At 42.7% G+C, this 19,417-nt stretch overlaps 1 protein-coding gene and 1 long non-coding RNA gene across 3 annotated transcripts in view; one reads left to right on the top strand and one right to left on the bottom strand.

The window, feature by feature from the left end:
• Positions 1 to 9,224, bottom strand: part of LOC119051026 (uncharacterized) — a 71,056-nt gene extending 61,832 nt beyond the window's left edge. For both annotated transcript variants that reach the window (XR_005082857.2, XR_005082856.2), the window contains exons 1-2: positions 9,073 to 9,224; positions 8,492 to 8,622 (exon numbers count right to left, since the gene is read on the bottom strand). This is a non-coding gene — a long non-coding RNA (uncharacterized LOC119051026). The remainder of the gene's footprint in view (positions 1 to 8,491; positions 8,623 to 9,072) is intronic.
• Positions 9,225 to 14,103: 4,879 nt separating this feature from the next.
• PURA (purine rich element binding protein A) lies at positions 14,104 to 19,359 on the top strand. Its single transcript, XM_037147592.2, has one exon. The coding sequence runs from the start codon at positions 14,125 to 14,127 to the stop codon at positions 15,088 to 15,090; it is 966 nt and encodes a 321-aa protein (XP_037003487.1). The 5' UTR covers positions 14,104 to 14,124; the 3' UTR covers positions 15,091 to 19,359.
• Positions 19,360 to 19,417: the final 58 nt, after the last annotated feature.

Below are 19,417 nucleotides of genomic sequence, written 5' to 3'. Positions count from 1 at the left end.
GAAGCAGCAAGAGATAAGGGGACAGTCACCTACAAAGGAGTCCCCATCAGACTGTCCCCTGATTTCTCAAAAGAGACCTTACAGGCAAGAAGGGACTGAAAAGAAGTATTCCAAGTCATGAAATCCAAAGACCTACAACCAAGATTGCTCTATCCAGCAAAGCTTTCATTTAGAATGGAAGGGCAGATAAAGTGCTTCTCAGATAAGATCAAATTCAAGGAGTTCACCATCACCAAGCCCTTATTATATGAAATGTTAAAGGGACTTATGTAAGAAAAAGAAGATAAAAAAGATGAACAGTGAAAGGACAGCAAACTCACAGTTATTAAGAACCACACCTAAAACACAAGCAAACTAAGAGGACAGCTAGATCAGGAGCAGAACCATAGAAATGAAGATCACATGGAGGGTTAACAACAGGGGAGTGGGAGAAGGAGAAGGGGGGATAAGATACAGAAAATAAGTAGCATAGATGGTAGGTAGAAAATAGGTAGGGGGAGGGCAAGAATAGTATGAGAAATATAGAATCTAAAGAACTTGAGACATGTGGTCATAAACTAAAGGGGGGGGAATGGTGGGGTAGGGGTGTGTAGGGTGGAGGGGAATGAAGGGGGGAAATAGAACAACTGTAATGGCATAATTAATAAAACATATTTTTTTAAAAAAGAAGAAATCTGACACAGGTATACAATCTTTTATCCCAAATCCTTGGGGCCAGATTAGTTTCTAAATTAAATATTTTAAAATATTTTAGGAATTTAATATATTATGCTGTCTATATTTTACTTAACATGTGTTGTCCTGGGCAGCAGTCCTTAATCAAACACATATTTCAGTCCTTAATCAAACACAATGAAATGCATCAAAAGTCACACCAACTAGAATAAACGAAGACTTTAGAGTCATGCTATTTCCAGTTTTTGTCACCAAATTAAGAAAACATTCTTTGAATTTAGGAATTGCAAGTACATTATTGTGAAGCTTTGTCGGTAGAGCCACAAATTTCATGGTATTAAATAATATAATAATAATGGGGAATATAGAGCAATAGTGATAGTAAATGAACTTTTTCCCTGAAAACCTAATGAGTTTTTTTCTCTTAAAAAATAAGATGTATATGTAGTTTTCACATGTTCTGTTACCTGGTTTATTCTCCGGGATTTTATGTGCCATGAATTGTGCACAATGCCTATTGTCTGAAACATCTCCCCATATGTCCCTATGACTGACTATTTCAGGTCTCTGCTCAAATGCCACTCCCTCTTCAGACAGGCTTTCTTGATGACACTATTTAAAATACCGGGTGGGGGGCATGCACACACACATTCACACACAATCACATATAAAACTCTTTCACCTCTTCTTTGTTTTTCTTTTTAGAACTTAACACTATCCTGAATTATAATAGATATTTATTTATCTCTCTTACTAGACTGGCAACTCATCAGGGCAGGGATTTGTTTTGCTTGAGCACTTAGAACAATGTCTGGCAAATAGGCATTTGATAGATACTATTCAATAAATGACTCAAGAAAATAAGGCTGATATAAACAGCAGTGAGTCCCAAGAACTAGTCCTAATATAGCAAGTAACACCTACTTCAAAAAGTAAATTTAAGCCAAAAAAAAGTCATCTAAACATCAGCTATAGTATGTTTATGTAATATGTATATTAATGGCATTCCAAACTAGTAATTAAAAAACACTTCTTCTTTATATACATACTTATCAAGTAAATATTGATTTACTATCTAGGAAATAAAAGCTAATCATCAAATTTATATGTATAGTACATTTACATTTAATAATTGATTTTAATTATTTAAGTAAACAAGAAGAAAAATATACTTAAGAGAAAAATACTATAGCACAAAACATTAAAAAATTTACTTCATATTCCTAACAAAACATCTTACTCACCATAGAAAGAAACCCAACTATCTGATCTTCATCTATTTGCAAAGTGCTAGTACATTCAGTTATACAAACGTCCTAAATTAGCTTCAGAAAGCAGTGGTATCTTGTTGTGTATACATACCTACTTATACATATATGTATTTAGTCATGCTCCAGATAGTAAAATGGCACCATAAAATGTGCAACAGTGTTCAAGTCTTCCCAGTTCAGATAGACCCACTCTGGGAAAGGTCCACCTCTAACCTCTCCATATCTAACCTCCTTCATATATCAGTTGTGACTTGGGAATTGCTTTTACAAAAAAGGAAAGAAAAATGAAAGGTACAGTAAGAATTTAGAACACACTCTTGGAAAAAGTATCAAGAATAAGGGGACTTTCAGTCAATATGGAGGCATGGATAGATACAGCTTGCTTCCTTGCACAACCAAAAGAATGACACCAACCAATTTAAAAACAAAAAACAACCAGAACTGCCAGAAAATCAAACTGTATGGAAGTCCAACAATCAAGGAGTTAAAGAAGAAACATTTATCCAGACTGGTAGGAGGGGCAGAGAGGACATGTGGCAAGGCAGAGGACACGTGGCAAGGCAGAGATTGGAGGACCAGGCAGGCAGGCGGCAGCTGGCTGTCCCACATTTGCATGTGGATAAACTAGAAAGAACTGGGGAGGGAGACAGACTGAGCAACCCAGGGTTCCGGTGCAGGGAAATAAATCCTCAAAACCCCTGGTCATAAAATTCCATGGGTGGGTGCAGCAGCTGGAGAAACTCCCAGTCTCACAGCAGAGTCCATTGAAAGAGCCCATAGGGTTATAAGAGCCCACAAGGTTGTAGAACACAAACCCATCCACCTGGGAATCAGTACCAGAAGGGCCCAATTTGCTTGTGGGTAGCAGTGGAAGTGACTGAAAGTAGAGCGAGAGCCAAGTGAGTGGCATTGTTCCCTCTCATGTCCCTCCCTAACATACAGCACCACAACTCAGTGACTGGGTTGCCCTACTCTGTTGAATACCTAACTATCTCCACCCCTTACAACATAAGGCACTCCAAGCCAAAAAAAAAAAAAAAAAGTATGGCCCCAGTGAAAGAACAGATCAAAGCTCCAAAAATAGAACTAAGCGATGAAGACACAGCCGACCTATCAGATGCAGAGTTCAAAATGCTGGTAATCAGGATGCTCACAGAAATGGTTGAGTATGGTCACAAAACAAAGGAAAAACTGAAGGGTATGCTAGTGCTAGTAAAGTGCTAGTAAAGAAAAACACACAGGGAAGCAAAAGTGATGGGAAGGAAACTGGGATTCAAAACAATGATTTGGAGCAGAAGAAAGAAATAAATATTCAACCAGAACAGAATGAAAACACAAGAATTTAAAAAAAAAAAAAGGAGGAGAGGTTTAGGAACCTCCGGGACAATTTTAAACATTTTAACATCCGAATCATAGGGGTGCCAGAAGGAGAAGAGGAAGAGCAAGAAATGGAAAACTTATTTGAAAAAATAATTAAGGAGAACCTCCCCAATGTGGCAAAAGAAATAGACTTTCGGGAACTCCAGGAAGCTCAGAGAATCCTAAAGAAGTTAGACTCAAGGAAGCACAGACCAAGGCACATCATAATTACATTACCCAAAGTTAAAGGTAAGGAGAGAATCTTAAAAGCAGGAAGAGAAAAGGAGACAGTTATCTACAAAGGAGTTCCCATAAGACTATCAGCTGATTTCTCAAAAGAGACCTTACAGGCAAGAAGGAGCTGGAAAGAAGTATTCAAAGTCATGAAATCCAAAAAACTACATCCAAGATTGCTCTATCCAGCAAAGCTTTCATTTAGAATGGAAGGACAGATAAAGTGCTTCCCAGATAAGGTCAAGTTAAAGGAGTTCATCATCATCAAGCCATTGTTATATGAACTGTTAAAGGGACTTATCTAAGAAAAAGAAGGTCAAAACTATGAACAGTAAAATGACAACAAACTCACAACTATCAACAACTGAACCTTAAAAAACAAAGACAACAAAAACTAAACAAACAACTAGAACAGGAACAGAATCATAGAAATGAAGATCACATGGTGAGTTATCAGTGGGGAGGGGGAGGAAGGAAAATGAGGAAAAAGGTACAGGGAATAAAGAGGCATAATTTGTTGGTACAAAATAAACAGAAGAGATTAAGAATAGTATACGAAATGGAGGAGCCCAAGAACTTATAGGTATGAGCCATGGACATGAACTAAGGTGGGTGGAATGCTGGAGGGAGTAGCGGTGCAGAGCGAAGGAGAATACAGGGGAGAAAAAATGGGACAACTGTAATAGCATAATCAATAAAATATACTTTAAAAAGAATATCAAGAATAACTACCATGTTCAAATTACTAACTTGTGTCCTAAAAATTGGCATTCTTTTGATCATGGTTAGAGGTAAGATAATCATTTCAATGACTGTTACTTTTACTTTGTACTTTTTTCTTTTCATTGCTCTTAAAACCAGGGGGAAAAAACCCAAAAAACAAAAATAATAGAATGTTCTAATAGCACTTTAATGTCTTTCAAACTATGTTACCACAAATCATGCAGGGATTTTCTATTAGAATTACTTGAAAAAATAATGGAAATTGAGACCATATTATGTTTCCCTCAGGAAAAGGGACCCGTGAAATAAGACAAGTTAGTGCACATACATCTGGGCCAGGTGTTGTTTCTTAACCAATGACTTTAGGATGTGTTTAAAGGAGATGAAGCTAGACAACTCAAACCAAGAAAGATTAGAGGCTCATAGTTATAATCTAACAATGAGATGAAGTTTTAATAATTACTGGCCCCTTTGTTCTCAAGTTGCATATTATTTAGTGAGTTTCATCTGAATAAATATGTTTATGCAGTATTGTGGATAGGAGGATGAGGAATCAGTTTCCATAGCTCTACACCCTCAGCAGAAAGAGTCCTGCTTATCTGCTCCTGAGACTGGCTCAATATAATGTTAGCACTTAAGTTGTATACCAAAAGGTCCACTTCAATAACTTCTACACCAACAAAGAAAAAGCTGCCCTTGTTTAAATGAAAAATTCAAGATCACTAGCATGGTCTGTGTCAGGGTACAGATGAACTATACAAGTCTCATGTTTCTGACCCTTGTCCTCAAGTCCCAAAACTGGAATAAAACCAGATAAATGCCTGAGGAACCACTTCACACCCCAAACACGTGCAAACTTTGTTTAACAGAACACTATTGCCAAAATGGAGTTGGCAGAAGTTTGGAGCCAAGGCCCCCAGGCTGCATGGTTTGCTGGCACCAGACAGCTTAAAAAATCTTAACATAATACTGCTGAGCTTGAATTCTATCAATTTGCTTGAGACTTCTTCCCCAAATATGACTTGAGAAAGATGAAAGCTGCTATCAAGAAAGACTTTAATAAGACTTATCCTCTTATCCAGAAATAATTTGATTTCCCACTCCTGACAGTCATACCTCTATATTCCTTGATGGTTATGTTTATGCTGTGAATCTAATGCAGTCTATTTTGTAATGCATGTAAATTGAATTTTGTTTGGTTGCTTCGGTAAAGAGGTACAGGAGAACTAAATTAATTATGCTAAAGTTCTAGTTAGAAAGTTTTTGCTCCAAATAACACCCATATATCACAATTTATTACCCTCAGAATGTGAGAGAAATTAAGCTATCAAATATCTGTAAATTGCTATTATTTTACATTTGGTTTAGCTTGTGTTCTCACTGCTGTGAATTTCAGTGATCCTTTACTTTGTATACGAACAATTTAGGAAGTGAGAAGAGAATCCAGGAAGAGCTCTCTTCCACAGGTTCAACAATAAGGTCCTGTTTGGGATCTTCATAAGCTTTATGCAATTTAATGAGGAAAACTGCACCTAAATTTTTAAATTGTAGTTAAAATATGAGCAACTATACAACTAGCAACTTTAGAGTTGTAAATGCTTGATAAGTATGCGGTATAGAGAAACTATACTTGCTTTGGAAGGAAATCTTGTGCTGCTTCAATGACAGATTAGGATTACAGTAAAAAAAATGCTTGCTTCTCATACAGTTTAAAAAGGGGGTTTGGAGAAACTTTCTGCTTTTTCCTTAATATGTCCATGCATTTAAATAATTACTCTGAAAGCTTTTCTATTTTTCCTTTTCTAGAACCTCCTAAGTATTCCAATTTTCAGCTATGATTTCCTATTTTCACTGGATTCTAATTTCCACAATATAGTTGGAAGCATTTAGGACAAAACATTCTTTAGGGTATCAAGTTGTAGAAGACTGTAGTATAAAACATATTTATAAAGTAGTGCTGCCACCTAAAGATGAGGTGAATAAAGAAGCAATTCAAATGAAATGACCCATTCTTAAACCTGTGTCAAACATTTTCTCACGTCTAACTAGGGATTAATAAAAAATTTTGTTAGTATGGAAATTGAATTGTTTTGCAATTCAATTGTTTGAATTGTAGTGCTGAGCTGCAATTTTCAATGGTAGAAAATTTCAAACCTTTTAGAGTACTCTATGATATCTAAAGTCAGGAATATCTCCCCATTTTTTTCCCTCAGACATTAGGCACTGCCTACCATGGCAGATAGTGCGGGGGGGGGGGGGAGGGCATCGATAGATACCTGGAAGTAAACATTTGAGGGATTTCTGGTTTAGTGGATAAAGTAGGTGATAGTACACATAGGGTGTTTCCCCTCTACCAGTGACAGACTGCTTGCACCTGAATTAAGTTGCATTTTTGTAACTCAATTTTCTTATCTATAAAATGGGGTTAATGTCACTTTGTTCCTACTTGCCTCGCAGGTTAACTAGATAAGCTTTTGGAAAAGGTCCTATCATAAGTGAGTTTAAAAGTCTACTATTGCCTAATAGTGTATCTTAGGGTGTATTGCAAAGTCACTTGAAATACACTAAATTAAATGACAGTGACTAAGTTTTCCTAAATCTCAGATTGACTTCTCTGAGATTCCATTTAGTTTGCAGTCGATAGTTTTTAACTGATCCTCCTCTATATATTCAGTGTTGCAGAATGGAGATGTGACAGTGTACAAAGCGATGGAAAAAGTTGCCATGCATCAAAAACCTTGTCTTAAGAACATTTTATAGTTCTGCATTTCGCATAGTAACTTATGAAAATTAAGTCTCCCCTTTTACTTTCTCCTTCTTAGCCCAAGGACGCATAAATAATATTTATCAGAGTTTTGTCCTTAGTCACAGTCCCTCAAAGGGGCCCAGTTTCACCTACACTGCGTGGGAGGCTGGGCAGCAACCCCACGCTTCCTGTCAAGGATTCCTGAGGCAAGAGCCTGAATGTGGTTTAGCCACTTTCTTCTTTATGCTAATTTTGTTTTTCTAGCTCCTCGCGGCAGGAGTCTGAAGGCCAAGGTGAGACCCTGTCAGGAGATAAAAGGCCCTTTGCCTCCTGAAAGGGGGGGGGGGCGCGGAACAAGGGCCAGAGAGGGGCGTGGGGGGGAGGTGACGCAGTGGTAGCGGCACCAACTACGACGCCAAGGGCCCAAATCTGGAACTGACGCAGGCCCTATAGGGCTGTATTACTGCTTGAGCCTGGCTTCGGCCTTCAAAGCCCAAGAAGAGACTTGTCCTCCAGAGTCCGCTACCTGGGGCGGGTGGAAGGAGTGCGGGCAAAGAGGCCGCAAGCAGCCCCTTGCTCAGACGCGCCTCGAGGCCTGGGCCGCCGACTGTTGACGAGCCAACGGTGGCGAGGGCGCGCGCACGCGCGGATGGGGGCGGAGGGAGCGCGCGCGGCGGCCGCCGCGGCAACTAACACCGAGGGACGCGAGGGCGGAGGGCGCGAGCCACGGAAGGCGGGGGCTGCGGAGGGAGGGGGATGGTGGGTAGCGCGGAGCGCGCGCTGACGTCGCCCGGAGTCACGCACGGAGCGCCGGGTTACGCGCCGACGTCTGGCTGCCACGACTTGCCGTCTGCGGCGGCGGCGGCGGCGAGCGGATCCCGCAGGGGAAGGAGGAGGAGGAGGAGGGAGAGCAAAGGGGGCTGTGAGTGAGCGGCAGAAGCGGGGTGTGAGCGTGGCTTGCTCGCGGGAGGGAGAACGAGCGCGAGCCGAGCCAGCCATCCGAGCCGCCTCCTCCTCCTCCCCTCGGCGTCCCGCCCCCGCCTGCCGGCCCGCCCTCCTCCCTCCTCGGCTAGCAGAGCTTGAGTGAGGCGCAGCTCGACTCGCGCCGCTGTCCAGGACAGGTGTGTGCGCGCGCGCGCGCGCCCTCCTCCTTCTCTGCCCCCCCCTTCCTCGCGCCTGCCTAGCGCGCGCCCTCCCTCACCTGCGGCAGGACAGCGCCCGCCCGCCCGGGTAAGCCCCTCGCGACCTTTCCTGTTGCCACTGCCACAGCTCGAGGTGCTGCCCACCCCGTCCTCTAATCGCCCTCTTACGCCCCAGGAATAATTACTGTACCATTGTAGATATCCCCGCACCTTCCCTCCGGGGACCCTGGCAGTGCAGCAACGCCCCCCCCAACACCGTAGCGCACGAACTCCCTCCCTCCCTCCTACCTCCAAAAAAGAACAAAATCACACGCCCCTTAAAAGAAAGAAGACAATCCTACCTCCGCGGGCGCTGGAGACCACCAATGGTGCCGTTTGCTTAGCAATCCCTAAGCCCCATTTTCCCTGGCCACCTTCGCCCGGGGCCTGGGACAGTGCGCCAAGCGTGGCCGACACTCCCTGCACAGCAAACCTGGCAGGAGGGGAGAAGAAGGAGGGTTCTAAGCTCCACTAGCAACCCCTCCTCTCCTGAGTTCAACCTCCCCTCCCCCCCCCGCGATGTATACACCCGCCCAGGATGCATTGTAAAAATTGAAAATAATACATTGATGCTGACATCGCAGATGAAGCCAGGCCCAAGGATGGGTGGCGCGGGCAAGGCATATCTGCTGCCCCACAGAGCTGGGTCAGCTCAACAGCCTCCTCTGCCCTAGTCCGGGACCAAAAGGAAGGGTTGTGGAGCTGCAGGGGCTTTGAGCGACAATGGATGCCAGAGACGGCAGAGATGTCTGTAGGGGAAGGGCCCGCCGCCGCCCCCCAAACATATCTGCCTTGAGCCTGAACTTGGTTAGAAAAAGGCCCAAGAACCCAACTGGGGCAACTTTCTTTGGTTCGTTGTTGTCTACCCCCAAGTAAATGCCACCTTCTTTTCGCTGTCTCTGCGGACCTTCTTGAGGGTTCTAATTCGTTCTTATCTGGACCGTTTACGTTTCTGTCGGATTAGGTAGGCGCTTTGGGCAGCTTTTTGCATCGGTGTCTATGTTTGTGTCCAGTGTCCTTGGAAGGGAGGTCCCAGTGTATTACAATAGGCAGAATTTGGCTTGACACCTTTTGGTAGACTATGAGAGAAAAAAAGGAATTTTTTATTATTTTAAGACCCCCCCACCCCGAGTTTTCCCTTCCCAAACTGACGTTTGCGAATTGCGGCTTTGAAAATTGGAATGTTGGCTAGTGTGTGGAGAGTTGCTGATTTCATTCCTTCGAGTACTAGTAAAACCATTTAAGTATCAGCCGGAAGAGAGGGAGCTATTGACATTTGCTCCGCTTGTGTTTGGACCTTTTGGCTACAAAAAATGTCGGGTTTTCTAAAAAATTTTATAGACTCTGGAGTATATGATACGTTTATTTAACTCTTTTGGAAATGCTTAAAATGGAAACATTTTGTGAAGTGCGAGGATTGTATCACCTGGATTGTTCTCTTCACATTTTGAATGTTTAATTCATATCTTTAACCCTAAATATTAAAATAGCATTGAAGAGACATAATTTTAAAGTTCAGGTGAGCTATAGAAAGGGGATACACATTTTTAAAAATGACTGGGGAAATACTGTTACCATTAGTCTTTGTTGTCGTTAAACGATAACATCTACTTGAGAGTTTCCCTTAATTTTTCTGGTAGATAGCAATGAGAAGTGGATAATTCCTCCACTTTGAACACTTTTAGTAAAACATTGCAGTTAGTTTTAATGATTTAGGTACTGAAGGTAATTGTCTGGTTTAAAACAGGCATTTAACCTGAGCAGCACGTAAACACAAATTTTAATATTCTTGTTCTTTTTATTTTGGAAATCTGTGATTCTGTGAAATATTAATCAGCATATTGTTTCTACTGGAAACTGTATTCAAAAAGGGTTTATTACCCAGAAGTAGATTCCTTCTTTCCAAGTTGATTTTATAAATGTGTGTTAATTTTTACTTTTAAAAACCAGAGCTGAATTAGGTTTTTTCAGAACCCGTAGCTCAGGCTGAAGAAAATTGAGGCTTTTTTCCCTTCTTGTCTACCTAATGTCTGTTTCATTTTCAATCAAGTTTTTGTTGGTAAGAGTTTGTTAAAGACATCGAGATAATAGGATTAAAAATAAAGCAATGTATTCTTTTCAAAATATGTGTGTAGTATTAATAAAAGCACAAGAAATATAGAGACATCATTTTTTTAAATGTAAGCAAACTGAGAAAGGGAATATTTTATTTTTTATCAATATGGAGATTTTGCTGCATAATAATATATTTCGTTTTCCCTTTTTCCTTCTTACATTGTATTGAAATTATAAATTTAATTTTACAACTATTTGTTTTAAAATTACATATTCAAACAGCTAGACACTAAAATTGGCTTTTCATTTACCAAGGTAGTATATTGTTTAAGTAGTTAACAAATGGTTAGGCATAATTTAAATCTACAAATTTTCTAATGGACTTTCAATGTTAGGATGCAAATCTAACTTTGAAATTATATTTAAGGATCTAAACTTTTTGTTTTAAGACTTTCTCTGAGTCAATATTCATTTTTCCCAGGCTGCCTCTTTTAAGGCTACTCTATTCTGTAACCTAAGGAAAGCTACTTTTCACCACCTCCCGCCCAATCTAACCAAAAGCCCAGATTTACAGGCTTATCCTGAAATTAAGTCTTATTTGGGTAGTGAAAAATACACTAAATATCCAATTTATCATTGAATTAGTTTGGAAAAGACATCATTACTCTTGTTTGCTTGTTAGATACATTTAAAAAGTAGATAAGAGTCTAGTTTATAACAGCAGAAAATTTTTACATATATAATAAATATCATTAAATAAATTAGTATGTATTTTTGCGGAGAGATCCAGGTCTCCGTTGTTTGATTTGAGCGTAAAATTCCCAGTTTAAGTGAGGAAATGATATTTAACCTGTGTTTTGTCTAGAAACTTCATTTGCCTCTGTACTGGGCAACTAAGAACTCGGTTCCTGGGGACACTTTATCAGAAAATCAGAGCATTCTCAAACTAAAACCACGTCAGAACCTCTGGACATGATCATTTGGGACAGAGGGCAAGAAATTTAGACTCCAAAGGTGGTCCAAGAAGGCTGGCAGTTTAAAGCCGTAGTTTGTTGTTTGTCATGGGGAAGAGATCATTATTAGCATGAAAGAATGGCCAGACCGGCAGGCTCGTGCCCACTTTTTGCAGTCCCACTGGCCTTATTGCTTTGCCCTCTCCCGGGGCGGGGCGGGGGGGGGCAAAGTCTTGATACAGCGCAAGATAAACCCTTGAGGAAGAGCAGCGGCTCTTCTAGATCGGACTTCATCAAATCTTAGCTTCAGCCTATAAGTGGAACCGCAATGCCCTGCAGGATTCTGTGCGGAGACCTTGCCACTACGCCTATGCGTCCCCGTTTGGGGCCGGAGTCTATCCAGGGTCCTGATCGCTACTATGGGAGCCTGAAGGAGCTTTTTTACACGTGTATTTATTTATTTTTGCGTGGCGTGAAGTGCGCTAACAGTTTTCTGTGTCCCCTTCCTGATGGGAGGGACTGCAGGAAAAATCAGCACTGAAGGGGTACTACGTGCCCCTCAAACTAAGGGGAAATTCTTTAGTTAGAGAATGCCTCTCAAACTAAGGAGAAATGCTTTATGGTGCCCAATGTCTGGATTTCTACGTCTTAGTGGGCCTCCCCATTAGGGAGTTGTTTTGATGACCACTGGACAGGTGGGTTATAATAGAGCTGACTTACAGGACTACTCCAGCTTACATTTTGATAGCCAGGTTGCTTTGCCTTGTTTCTTGCTCTTTAACAGGAGTAGTAAACGTCAGCCCAAAGCTGAAGTAGCTAATGCTGGTTAGAATGGACCCTTGCTAAGAGTAAAAGGAAGCTGTGAATACATAGCAGGCAGGTTTGTCCAGGAAGTGAAGGGAAATATTAGGGGGCTTTGAGGGCTCAGGTATTGACAACGATTATGCCTTGGACTGGTCTGGGTTTCTTGATTATTAGTCCTCTTTTCATCCCTCTCTTTTCCAGGAAGCTTGGGCAACCATGTACTCAGTTGTCTCTGGGGCTAAGAGCGAAGGAGGCACGTCTCCGTACTTTGAGGGGTGGAGGGTGTGAGACGGGAATGGAACGGAGAGATGGGATAGGCACCCTCTTTTCAGGATAGAGGCAGCACTCTCTGCTTGAGAAAGTCAGGTATAGCGCTCTGAGAGCTGTACCCTCTGAGACCCCTGTAGAAAGAAGGTGATGGGGCATTGGGGGGGGGGGTCCTCTGCAGATGGGCCTTAGCTTTCCCACAGCTGTTAGGGCTGCAGACTGCAGTGAGGTAGTTATGAGCATTCGCTGTATATCTGGGAGAAGAAAAATAGGCCTTAGATTACGCCTCATATCTAGGAAGAAAAAAATCAATGATTTCTGAGACCAGCGACAACCCCTTCAGGTGTCACTGTCTAAAGACTCATTAGTTAACTAATGGTCGGTAACCTAGCTATCTGCCTAAAAACCAGAGATCATTTAATGCTTTACTTTTTGAGAGGTGGGGGCTCTGCTTGAGTTAGGAGTTTCTAGGAGGGGTAAAATGCATGAGTGAACCTGCGTTAATGAATCCCGTAAGGAACTGCGTTTCCCAGGAAATTCCTGGCATTTTTAGCTCGTGAATATCCTAAACCCTGCTTGGTTTTCTCCTCCTTTCTGGGTCCTTCCAAAGAGGAAGAGTGGGCTAGGGGCTGAAGGCTCCGCAGGGCCTGGTTCATCTGCAGAGCTGGCCGGCAACCCAGGCTGGGCTCAGCCCCGAGCAGGGTTGCCCCCCTTCCCAAATCTTGGAAGGAGGAGGGGGAGGCAGGCGCGCAGTCTTGGTCCCAAAGGGGGCTGGTTGAAGGTTTGGGGGTGAGTGTGGTTTCTTTTTGGTTGTTGCTTGTGGGGGGAAGGGCAGAGCCCAAGGGAACAGGCATTGCGGGCACCCCGGTCCTGGTGCGGCTGCTTGCCATCCTCTGCTCAGCTCCCCCCCACCCCCACCCCCAGCCAGCGAGTGCGCCCGCCCGACAGTGCGGGGCTGCGGTTGGGGGGAGGGGGGAGCGGGATCATCTGAGGCCAGAGTCGCTGCGTTGGGAGGGGGAGCGGCTGGAGCGAGGGGAGGGACCGGCTAGGTGTCTGCTGCTCCGTGCCACTGCTGCCGGCGCCCCAGCCTCATCGCGGGCAGCCCCTTCTGCAGCTAAGGGTTACTGCCGCACCACCTCTCCTCTTCCTCACTCGCCTCTGCGGCCAGGGCTCTGCGGTAGGAGACAGCGTAGCCTGGCGGCGTGTGGGCCATTCTGGGTTTGGATCTGGGTCTTGTTGGGGCCGACAGGGAAGGGGGTGGCCGTGACTCGGTGTCCCTCTGTGCAGCGGGCTCTGCTCTGGTGCGCAGGCCCCTGTCCCCATATCTCTCTTTGGAGTCACTAGAAAGCAGAGCTCAGGCCCACTCCCTATGCTTAGTATGGCAGCCCTCTTCTCACCCCTAGCACCCCAACTCCCCGGGCCAAGGCCGCCCAGGGTCTGGCCAACAGCGACTGCCACAGTGGTGGTGGCAGCAGCTGCGACGCGGCGCGTCCTGCTCCCCCCCTTCCCAGCCAGGGGTGTGGGGTGAGGGCCAGCGGGTGGGCGCCGCCTGGCGGGCGGGCAGGCGGGCGGGGGGGCTGGCAGTGGGGAGGGGGCGCAGGTCACGTGCCGGGCGAGCGGGTGGGCGCGTACAGTAGGGCACCCTGCTACTGTACTGGGGAGCCTGTGCCCTGTTACCGGGTCTCGTCTGTCTCGTCTCTCCCGCAGATCTCGCGAGAGTGGCTGACTGGCTGTGGGGGTTGCGGCGGCAGCAGGCGGAGCCGGGGAGGGAAAGCAGCGGCGGCTGAGGCGACTGAGGCGGCGGCGGGCGGAGCGGCAGGCGGCGGCGAGGCGGCGAGGCGGCGGAGCGCAGCATCATGGCGGACCGAGACAGCGGCAGCGAGCAGGGTGGTGCGGCGCTGGGCTCGGGCGGCTCCCTGGGGCACCCGGGCTCAGGCTCGGGCTCCGGCGGGGGCGGTGGTGGCGGCGGGGGCGGCGGCGGCAGTGGCGGCGGCGGAGGGGCCCCGGGGGGGCTGCAGCATGAGACGCAGGAGCTGGCCTCCAAGCGGGTGGACATCCAGAACAAGCGCTTCTACCTGGACGTGAAGCAGAACGCCAAGGGCCGCTTCCTGAAGATCGCTGAGGTGGGCGCGGGCGGCAACAAGAGCCGCCTCACTCTCTCCATGTCAGTGGCCGTGGAGTTCCGCGACTACCTGGGCGACTTCATCGAGCACTACGCACAGCTGGGCCCTAGCCAGCCACCCGACCTGGCCCAGGCGCAGGACGAGCCGCGCCGGGCGCTCAAGAGTGAGTTCCTGGTGCGTGAGAACCGCAAGTACTACATGGATCTCAAGGAGAACCAGCGCGGCCGCTTCCTGCGCATCCGCCAGACGGTCAATCGGGGGCCCGGCCTGGGCTCCACGCAGGGCCAGACCATTGCGCTGCCCGCACAGGGGCTCATCGAGTTCCGTGACGCTCTGGCCAAGCTCATCGACGACTACGGAGTGGAGGAGGAGCCGGCCGAGCTGCCCGAGGGCACCTCCTTGACTGTGGACAACAAGCGCTTCTTCTTCGATGTGGGCTCCAACAAGTACGGTGTGTTTATGCGAGTGAGCGAGGTGAAGCCCACCTACCGCAACTCCATCACCGTGCCCTACAAGGTGTGGGCCAAGTTCGGACACACCTTCTGCAAATACTCGGAGGAGATGAAGAAGATTCAAGAGAAGCAGAGGGAAAAGCGAGCTGCTTGTGAGCAACTCCACCAGCAGCAGCAGCAACAACAGGAGGAGACCGCCGCTGCCACCCTGCTACTGCAGGGTGAGGAAGAAGGGGAAGAAGATTGATCAGACTTAATGGAAAAAAAAAACCCACACACATGCATACACACACAGCCACACACACAGAAAATATACTGTAAAGAAAGAGAGAAAATAAAAAGTTAAAAAAGTTAAAAAAAAAACTTAACTCCAAGGGAGCACCACCCACAGAACCTCCACCAACTGACAGTTTCTCTTCTTGACTTGCCACCCATCGCTGGATGTTGTCCACTTTATCCACCATATAAAACAGTAAGCAGCTGCTAAAACAAAAAACAAAAAATAGAAAAAGTAATAACATTATATGAACTGTGTTTCCTACTTGATTAAAAAATATAAAGAACTGAGTGTTTATTTCCCTAATTAACCAAGAACTTTTGTACACGTTTAAGCTATTATTATTAAAAGTGTTTGCAAAATGGTCAAGATTATAATATTGCTGAATTATATAAAAGTCCTTTTCATGTTGAGCTAACATTTGACTTTAGCACAAAAAAAAGAGATATTTTAGAACACGTAAAATAATATTTTTAGTTTTTCTCATTTTGTTACCAAATTTCAAACCTTACATGGAGGTTATTATAGTATATTTGACACCCTATATACCTGTGATTAGAGATGTGTATATATATGAGGGCTAGGCATGCCGTGTGTCTGAGCTTTGTCTAAATGTTATGCAGAAGTTTGTAGAGTTAAAGGTACGTAGGTTTAATTCATGCAAGGTAAAAAATAAGTGCTCTCTTTTATACAATATGCATTGCATCTGGACCTTAAACATATAAAAATGGTCAGTGAAACTTCTGTGAACATGAAGAAATTATTAAAAAAGGCATTTAAATGAAATTTGCTAAGTTGTGATTTTTACGGTTGGAACCAAAGTTATTCAAATAGCAAAAGGAAAAAGAAAGAGAGAAAAAGGAAATCTCCCATAATATTTTTCTGCATCTGTTTGCTTTGACTGAGTAGGCGTTTTGTCATTATTGTGTATATGAGATGTACTTGTATCGTTCATAATATATTTTTTTTATGTGTAGAAGGATTTTAAAAACTTAACCTACGTGCAGCAATTTCCAGTGAACCTGTACTTGGACATCAGGTAGTGAGTCTATTTGTGGTCACTAGCACTGTCTCCTAAACTTGTAAGAGGTCCGAAGCTATCCTTTGGTTTTCGCCAGTGCTATTAACTTATATAGACCTGTTAAAAGCAGAGCAACACAATTACAGTTATCCTACTGAGCCATGGATTCTGAGTTTCATTTTAAAAAAGAAAGTCAAGTTAAGTTGGTGTATGTAAAGGATTTCCATGTAGCTGTGGTGCTAGTTATTACTGGCTACATTATATGCTAAGTGTATTTGTGTTCCCCAAGTGTACAAGCCTTCTATCAAAAGTATGTTCTATAATTCATATATTCAAGGTGTTAGGGTATGAAAATGGAAAGCTTAGGAGAGCACTTTACCAAGCTGGTGTCCTCCAAACTGAAATTGTTTGTAATGATAGTCTTTTACAGGTTTTCATTTAAAAATGTTTGTGTGCTTTTAATTGACAACTAACTTCTTGCTGCTGTATAGTAAAATATTAATATATTTTTATCATTAAACTGCTGCATGACTATCATCTTTGAGTGAAGAGAAAATGTTATAAAAAAAGATGCCTTAAACAGTACAATTTGGTTTGGAATTCTGTAGAAAGTATTTTGGTTAAAAAAAAAAAGATCTTGTCTGCAGAGAGAGTTCTGGGGATGGAATTGTTTCTTGGCAAATCCAGACATATAGATCTAACTGCTGTATGTAGGAGACATCACCTGTAGGAGCTGGAAGGTGTCAGTGCTTCTCATATTGTAAAGCATTGGCCTAGGAAGGTGAAACAGTTGTCTTTTTGAAGGATTTTTTTTTCTGCTGGTTCTTTGGGTTTGATTTGATATTTTTAAGCTCCCTGGTTGAGTGTGTTGTCTTTGTTTTTTAGATCTACTGTATGTGTTGAATAACAAGCTATTTCCATTGTACTGTGCATTTTCCCATTAAATTGTTTGTTTTTAATACTCATACAATGTTAAATATGAGGTGACCGTACAATAGTTAGGAGTTTCTTTACAAAATCACTGGAAATGATTAAATTGCTTTCCCCCTTTCCCCAAGGTGCATTTTTCTTATTTCCATATAGTAAAGTTGAGCTTTTACAGTGCATAATGTGACATTTGGAATGCTTATCGACTGCATGTAAACATTAATAACCTGCACTTTTTTTGTCTTAAGATTTGTTGAGCTGTTTTGTTCACCGTACTTTAACTGTGATATGGAAAAGACTGCATTCTCTGTGCTGTTACTAGTTAGGAAAGAGAATTGCTTTGATTTTGTCTCTTGTTTACTATAGCTTCTTAAAGTTATGCCTTGTACTACAGGTTGTTGGAATACTCCTAGATCAGTGTTTCATAGTAGCCAGCAATAAGTAGTGCAGGTCAACAAAAACACAGCAAACTTAGGCAAAGTGTCCTTTCTTTGAGATGTGAGTTCTTTAATGAGGTTTTCTTTAGGGTCAGAGGTACCTAAAGTGAAGCCTTTCTTACCTATAGACTTCAGATTCTGCTTGGAATCCTACCGGATCAAGAAGCACATGTATTGTGCAATTGTCTTTACACTATAACAGTTAAACACAATCTTACTAAGATTTTGAAACCATTGTCTGATTTATGGTCAGTGGGTTTAAAAACAAATCCACATGCAGATCTTTTAAGACTTAAGAGATGATCATAGAAAAGACTAAAGTGACTGTAAAGATGCTCTTTTTTGCATCTCACTTTACCTCCCCAAGCACCCTCCCAAACCTTTTCCCTTCTCCCCTCTACTATTTCATCTTTTCCCCACCCTTCCCCCAGGTGCTCGGTACTTTACCAAGGTCTATATTTCAGTGTTTTATGTTGGAGTTTTTCCTTGTTTTTATTTTACTAGTTGGTAAACTCTGTGCTGAAACAAAAAAAGGAAATGGTTGGTATATTTGACCATATGTGTTATTCATAAAAGACAGTATGATCAAATGTGCCAAAAAACAAACAAACAAAACTTAATTCCCGACAAGTATGCCTTATTTTTAATGATCTGCTTTGTCTTACAATTAAGGTCCAAGAGCTTGGTTAAACTATTATTTGCCTAAGTATAAAGGAAAACTTGAAATGCATTGCAATATTGACATTCTTTAAAATGAGAGACACTGTCAAGTAATTTAATCTAGAGATCAGCCACCAGATTTAAAATGCCCATATGTGTGTGTGTGTGTTTGGTGTTGTTTGTTTTTCTTTTAAATCACCAAATCTTTTTTTAAGCTACTTTTTATTTGTGCCTCCTATTTATCATGCTGATGTTAGAAGCAGTAGTCATCCAGCCACAGAGGGAGCTAAAGTTAACTAACCAGAACTGTAGAAATCATTATACATGCCTTTGACAACAAAGGAAGTTTATAAGAAAAGCCATGTCGGCTTTTCCTCCACTAGATAAAGATTGGAGGTAAATGAATATTTGCCAAATGGAAAAAACAATAATACAAGTCAGGAAAGACAGACTTTTCCAGCTTCTCAAAAGCCATGGAGAGTAGAAACCAAAACAAACAGGGAAAATAAAAAACCTTGAAAGTCTCACTTTCTAGCTGTCCCATGCAGGGTTCGAAATTTGACTCAAAGTGGAAAATATATCAGTGTGTTTTGTAGGTCTTCATATCTACAGATGGATAACTATTCCAATTTGGTTTTTCAGGTAATGGAGAAAGCTGCTAGTAATTTTAACCCCTGCCTAAAGAAGACAGATAATTTCATTTGGGAGCAAATACTTATTGCCTTGAAAAATAGCACTGTAATAGCCTATGAAAATTAGTTGTAGAATAACTTTTATCCCTTTTAAACTATGCAAATTATTAAACAAGTGTAAATTAGGACTCAAAGATAGTTGATTATATTGCAATCAGATGGCATTCACAAACTTAACTGGAGCATATACAAATAAAATCTATTAGTCTAAGAGTTTTGTATGCTAACAGAAAAATATAATTTAGCTACCTATTCTAAAAATGGTGAATATTATTAATATTGTACAATAGGACTGGGAAGACTGCCTCCTTTTTTGAAGAGAGATTAAGGATTTTTATAATTGTTTTTCATCAAATTTTAATATTTTTGTCAAATTTTTAGGTATTTAATTTGTAAAACAGTTTGCTTTGTACTGGCATACAGAAAATAGGGTATTGATTTTAAACTTTTTGAAGCCAAGTGATCAAGTACATTTGTAATAAAAGTCAATGGATCTATATCAGTTGTACTCACTGTTTTCATTTCTTATTACTATAGGAATGCTGTACTTTTTCTGCAGG

Source organism: Artibeus jamaicensis, unplaced genomic scaffold (assembly GCF_021234435.1).
Source record: "Artibeus jamaicensis isolate MK-2021 breed Jamaican fruit bat unplaced genomic scaffold, CSHL_Jam_final contig_456, whole genome shotgun sequence".
Classification (NCBI taxonomy): Eukaryota; Metazoa; Chordata; class Mammalia; order Chiroptera; family Phyllostomidae; genus Artibeus; species Artibeus jamaicensis.
This window is presented reverse-complemented; position numbering and strand designations above follow the sequence as displayed.